Raw genomic sequence first — 7006 nt, 5'->3', positions numbered from 1 at the left:
ACGCACGGAGATGAGAAGGGTATGTATCGACTTGTCTTACTCTGGGGGTTACAGTGAATAAGCTAAATTCCCAATAAGTCGGCATGTTCCTTTAAGGCATGAAGTTTTCTCATTATAATTTATGATGTCTGTGATAACTTTTTGGCATGATCCACTGAAAAAAAACCTAAGTATACTTTAAAAAAAATTTATGAGCACATTAATTAACATTTACTCTTTGTCTTATCTATACAATAACTAGTCAAGGAAGTTTTCTATCTATTTCTATTTGTATGGCCCAATATCACACACAACTCCTCAATGGATTTTACAGATCTACAACAACCATGGTTCTTAACCCAGCAATAAGTCTCTACGAAGAAAAGGAAAAACTCCCCCAAAGCTCTGAGAACACAATATGAAAAAATGGAAGGCTGGAGGTGCAGCAGTCAGTGATGTCAAGTGGAAGATGAAATCGTTTAAACAGGATTCATGTGAAGAATGGCCTTCACAGCCCAAATGGCAATTTTGGCGTGGTGGCTACACTGAGTAGGGATCATATGACGCACACTGGCACATGCACAATCATCAATCACAAACATCCCGAAATGAATCTTTGTATTATAACAATTTGATCAAACTGTCCAATAAAATTTGTCATATCATTAGATTATTTTATGCCATTCATGTGTTCTGGAGCCAACGGGAAGTCAGTAAGCTCGGCCAGAGGAAATCTCTAACATTAATGTACTTAAATCATACCATCAGCCACAAATAGTTTTTTTAATCTCTGTCGATGAGTCTTTGAATCCATTGAGACCTTCAATCCAATGAGCTCCAGTGTCAGTGTTCATATCGAGATACCACATGTCAGACCATAATTCATCTTTCCACACAATAAGGATTAAACCAAGATAACAGCAGTTAACAGCCATGGTAGTTAATTCAAGTCCCTCACTTAATCTCAACTTCATTGGAAAGACAGAATATAAAAGCCCACCCAACAAGAGGGACACTTTGACATGTGGCCGGAGGAGCATTGGATCGGATCGCCAATCTTGTCGCTAAGGAGCCACCACTCTACCTCTAATCCCAAGCCACCCTAAATGCAGTTGTCACACACAAAAAGCCTTACTCATGGATTAACAATACACAAGAAAAAAAAACACATGCCTAGCAGCAGGGGGGCTGCTGTACATTATGTAACTTCTTTGTAACAGCTGGAAAAACAAAATCTTCTGAGGAGCCACTTGTTGCTCTCATTTATAAAAGGTGTATAGGGAAAACCAAATCCTGCATCAAAAGAGTTAGTCATGATAGGAACCACAATCAATGTCTTATTGCTATCTTTGATTATTGCAACAACACACGTCAATTTAAATTGTCAATTAAGTGAGTAAGTGTGTTTAAAGATAAACTTGATAATAAGTATGATCCAAATTGCATTGTAGTGTAAGCTTTCATACATCAATTATACAAAAGTTGATTTTTCTCTGCAATTTTTATCCGGTGGATATAATTGATATAGCTTGTCAGCGACTACACCATGAAATAACGAATTCCATTCAATTACACATACTTGATACACATATTTGGGGTTGTATGCAGTGTTCAGAAATGAGATCCCATCGTGTACAAGTCTAAAGCTAGACTGCACCTGGCTACATCGACACCTTTTAACTTTGTAAAAAAAAAAACTCTTCTGGATCAACTATGAACAAAGATGACCGTGCAGTGATTTACAGTTTTTCGCGATCGCTATGACACTTTTTTCAATACTTTTAACAACTTTCCTAAACTCTTAACGCACCAACACACCTACAAGACACGATTGGCAAAACAGTTAATTTCATGCTCAAAATCACACATGGTAAACTAAACTCCAACACTGATTTTCAAAATACAATAATTCACTAACACAATACACTATGTTTACCAAAACAATGCAATCATGTCTCAAAATCAAATAATTCTTCCAAAACACTAACACATGTTCTCTCCCAACAGGAACATTTAGTCAATCACAGCACAATGTCATACAAAACACTAACATCCCATGGAATTACAGAAACTGCATTATTTTATATGTGTCAGGTCTGCCCTTATACAACAGACACAAGTGATTTTATTGATCATAGATTATGTTTTGCACTACAGTTTCTGTTGAAGCCTCTCTACATTTTTGTTTTGTTGGGTTTAGTACATTTATTTTGAAGATTATTTTTTGGGCTTTTCCGCCTTTATTTGACAGGACAGCTAGTTGAGAAAGGGGAGAGAGAGAGAGAGAGAGAGCGAGAGAGAGAGGGGGAAGACATTCAGTAAATCGTCACAAGTCGGATTTGAACCCTGGATCTCTGCGTTGAGGCATAAACCTCCAAGTATATGTGTGCCTGCTCTACCCACTGAGCCAACCCGGCCACCATTTTGTTTCTTTTGCTGCAGAGATTCAATACAAAAAATGATTGTTTTGCTTTTGGTGGAGCTTGTGTGTAAAAGAAGTTCAAGCATTTTAAATGTGTGTTAACTGTATGCATTTTGTGTCAAAGCAACAAGAAATGTGTTAATTGTATAGCCTACACAGACAGATGTTCTGCTAACTGTGTTAAGAGTTTAGGAAAGTTGTTAAAAGTATTGAAAAAAGTGTCATAGCGATCGTAAAAAACTGTAAAACACACATTAACTTTCCCAGAAGGTGATCAATGACTCTTCTTAACATAACATTAGGGTGTTATCCTGCAATTGAGAAGCAGTCATGATAAGCCTGTATCAATGTAGCCTGTGTCCACTGTGATTACAATCAATATGGTTTAGTGGTTCTTTCCACACCATTAGATATTTGAAGAACTAGAAGCTTCACTGAGGACTTAGACTTACACTACAGCTCTATTACAGCTCTCAATGCTGTTTGAGGTTGAAGCAGCCAATGTCCCTGAGGTCAGGGGCTGTTTGTGATGGTTGGGGTCGGCTGGCTGTGAGTCTCTGTTTATTTTTCTCTGGCTGTCAGTTTTTTTCTGTTTGCTCTGTCTCTCTCCCTGTGTCTCTTTTTGCTCTCCCTCCTCCCCTCCTGCCTACTGTCTGCCAGATGACAACGCACACCTGCTGCCAATCAACCATCACTGCCCTCCCGCCACACACACCTGCCAGCCATCTACAATCAAGCACAGTACTTCAACCCCGGCCCCACAGACCATCTCTGCTGAATGGTTGTCTCAGCGCCATTGGTGACACTCGCTATTGACCACAAAGCTTTTGTGCGTGTACCTTTCCTTGGCTTACCCTTCTTTGTGTTTGTTCCACAGTGTTCACCTCCCAGCCTTCCAGACCCGGTCAGCTGGCCTTGCCATCCAGTCCCCCTCCCATGGCACCCTGCTCCATCCTGCCTCTGTGTTCGCATCCAGCCAGCCATCCTCTGCTTCCCCTGCTTCCCAGCTCCAGTGCCTCCTCCTCGGGTCTTCAGCCCCGGTTTCCCCGCGTTCCCCCGAGCTCCCTGGCCATCCTAGGTTTTCCCCTTGAGCCCTTCGCCTTCCTAGCTTCTGCCCCTGAGTCCCTCGCTATCCTAGGTTTTCCCCCTCTAGTCCTTCACAATCCTGGTTTCTGCTCCTGAGTTCCTCGTTAGCCCTTGTTTGTTCAATAAATGTGTTACCTTGTGCCTTGCATTTGAGTCCGCTCTGTCCTCCTAACACTGTTGCTGCTTTGGAAGTAATTATGTTAGTGTCATCATTCACAAATGATGGTGAGTTGTGTGAAGAACTGGGTTTACCCTTGTGTGGTCCTTCGGGTCCCGGTGACCCGAAGGACAAAACAAAGGTTAATACAGCACCTTGGTGCTCGTTTGTACAGCGTTTTGGTCAGCTTAAACGGTGTTTAAATGTGCTAGGAAACAAACTTTACTTACTTTACAAGAGACAGAGTTTAGAGAGCAATTCTCAACAAAATAAACGGAAGTACATCATCCTTGTGTGGTCCTTCGGGTCCCGGTGACCCAAAGGACCACACAAGGGTTAAGGGTCCAATGTGGATTGTTTATCTGGTAAGTCATCCAGGCCAGTGTGATGTACAGCCTCTTAGTAATGTCTGTTATCCAACAACTAATGATGTGTGGTCTGATCACTTGACTGTAAATAGCAACTGATGTGGTCCTATACGTAAGTAAATACCTTTGTTACAGAAAACAAATTGTGTATTCCTGTACTGTATATCATATAACAAATATTTTGTTTTTCACAAACACCCAACATAATTTTTTGTACATATTGTAGGTATGTAGCAATTACTGTTTGTAGCTCTTGAGTTTGCTCCCATACCTCACCTAACATGAACTTCAAGTCATCAAACACTCAGGAATACACCTGCCATATATCAGGCTTAGAAAGCATTTAGGAGGCATGACTCTTAAAACCAAATAGATTGGCATATGGATAGTAAGAATAGAATGATTGGTCATAAGTAAAAAACCAAGGTAATGGCTTTTTATATTTGTGTTCTATAAGCCAGGAATTGTTCAAAGGAAGTAAGGAGTAATTCTAGCCTATCCCAGTTCACATAGGGTAAGAGGCAGGATACAACATGCCCAGGGATAGCACATAAAGGGAATCACGATTCACCAAACATGTATGGTAGGTGAGGACACCTATATAGATACAGATAATCAGACTGAATACCATTTCACTTCATAAATCCCCAAAGAAAATCAAAGATGTGAGTGGTGATTCAGATGGCTGCAAACAAGCTATTGCACAATCCAGGACCTTTTTGCTGTAAGGTAACGGGGCTAACCACTGCACCACCGTGCCACCCTCCCTAAAGTCATATAGTAGGCTTCAGTTGTTTTCAACAGGAGACATGCAATAATTGCATTAATGAGACTATTTGCAATTTGTTCATTACTGCACACAGACATTCCTCTGGCAGAAAGGCAACAGGAAGATATCTTCATTTAGTTATAAACTTTTTCATGTAGCATGTTTTCATAGTGTTAGACATAATTATTAATAGCTAATTTCAGTAGCTTATGATGGTATTTTACTTATTAGCTAAATTGCTGTGTAGCTCAAATCAGCTCAAGGCAGCTTTTCAATGGACTCCACAAGGCCATCACAAACGAGCAAATAAAAAGGGTTTTGAACATTTACACATTAATCCAATTACCTGTTATTATCTCAACCACCTATTTGGAATTGAAAACAAAAGTGGAAAAATGGCTGAAATTATTACCCAAATATCCATTACATTTGGAGCACTGCTGCATGTTGGATTGATGGATGATAACGGACACTTTGGGTTTACACACCTTCAATTTCCTGTCCAAATACTGTTGTTTTTTTGTATAATTCAGATAAACTGGACTGAACTGCAGTGTAATCTATTGTAAAGCTGCCCAAGTGGGGTCCTCATATTGTAATATCTCAGTGGGTAAAATGGCGAGTTAAAAAACATCTTTGCCCATAGTGGCCGAAGCTACAAAAATATAGGACTTAGGTTGTTGTTTAAAACAATATAGCTGACAGCAATATGAATTACAATGTAAATGTCTGTTTCATTGATGTTTTGATTGAGGATCTGTGGAGAGGAACTACTACAATACTTTCTGGGACACAATTGGCTGAGTATCGTTGGCGTTGATGACTGACAGATCCCTCAGCAGGAACATACACTCATGCATATAGCTTGTCATGGGTGTGTAGGTTTGCAGTGATTTTGTCAAGTTCTACTTTGTTGCTTATTCACTTATTCACTTTCACTGGCACCTGTGCTCACGCCGAGGGGAAGTGGGTCACAATTCTTTAAAAAAAAAACTTTAAATGGGCCAGGGATTAACTGTAGGGAAGTTATCAAAGGGACTAGCACACCTTTCGGGTTATAATCGAAAGTATGTTTTTTTTGTGTTTTCCCCCCATTTATTTTACAGCCCTTTACACAAATACTATCCCCTTCTTTTACAATAACAGCATACAGAGTACACATTCAAGTATTAATCAAGGACAAATCCAAGCACTTTCAATCCATGAAAGTACAACTTTTTGTGATCTCCTTCCTGTTGTTTGGGGAAAAGACCAACACATTTACAATGTAATAGTTTGATTTTATAAATGAACACTCTGGTAAGCATCAGGGAGTGGGGTAAGAGCCTCAGAATCAAAGGGCAAGGGCTTGTTTCTCAACTCACGATTTTGCACCACTTTCTAACAGAAGATGTTTGGACTTGTATTGTAGGAAAAGCACAGGTGTTACTAATAAGACTAACGATGGCTCTGGCTCTTCAAGTGTTCCAGTAAGAGTGCCAGTGAGCAAGCATGCACAATCCTGAAATCAAAGCAGCTTAAAGGAATTCAGCCATTTATTTACACCAGTACTTTTCCTACTGTGGCGAGTTGAAATGTCTGCTGTAAAAAAAGACTTTGACATTATTCTCGGCTCTATAAAAAACAGCAGAATGGTGGACGGTCAAGCATTTTCTGGGCAATTTGCTGAAGCAGAAGTAGACAAGGGGCGGGCATTGGAGCTTACAGAAGAGTTCTATATGCAGTTTTTGTTTATTTTTTGTTTTTTGTTTTCCTCCAGACCGCAGGGGGTGGGGGTGGGAGAGGGCTTTTGTTCTTGTTCAATTGTATTTGCATGTTCTGTATGTTCTAAATATAAAAAAAACACAATAAAAAATTGATCTAAAAAAAAGAAAAAAAAGAAGAAGAAGAGTTCTATATGTGATCGTCTCTGTAATTTCTTTAATAGCACAGGTTCCTGGGCAATATATAAAGTATCCTCACATTATATCTGACTTGTGTTATCATCACCAATTCTTCCAAGCAGTGAAATAACAGTAAAACAGCAGTGCACTCAACACTGTACCTGTCTGTTCATCCTAGCCTCATTTGCAGGAAACTTGATGTTTACATGCCAAAACAAATATGGAAACCAATGTTTTTCTTTTGAAATTGGTATGGTACTATAGGACCTTTAGAGTGACTTCTTCACTCATAATCCCTCGTACAATGACATTAGCAGGAAAAATTGCAGAAAAAGATTATCA

The 7006-nt window shown here is 39.6% G+C and overlaps 1 protein-coding gene across 1 annotated transcript; it reads left to right on the top strand.

The window, feature by feature from the left end:
• The first annotated feature begins 2809 nt into the window (after positions 1-2809).
• LOC120565978 (wiskott-Aldrich syndrome protein family member 1-like) lies at positions 2810-3614 on the top strand. Its single transcript, XM_039812151.1, has 2 exons — positions 2810-3200; positions 3279-3614. The coding sequence occupies exons 1-2, from the start codon at positions 2903-2905 to the stop codon at positions 3581-3583; spliced, it is 603 nt and encodes a 200-aa protein (XP_039668085.1). The 5' UTR covers positions 2810-2902; the 3' UTR covers positions 3584-3614.
• Positions 3615-7006: the final 3392 nt, after the last annotated feature.

Source organism: Perca fluviatilis, chromosome 1 (assembly GCF_010015445.1).
Source record: "Perca fluviatilis chromosome 1, GENO_Pfluv_1.0, whole genome shotgun sequence".
NCBI lineage: Eukaryota > Metazoa > Chordata > Actinopteri > Perciformes > Percidae > Perca > Perca fluviatilis.
Note: the sequence above shows the minus strand (reverse complement) of the source record. Positions and strands in the feature narration are given on the sequence as shown.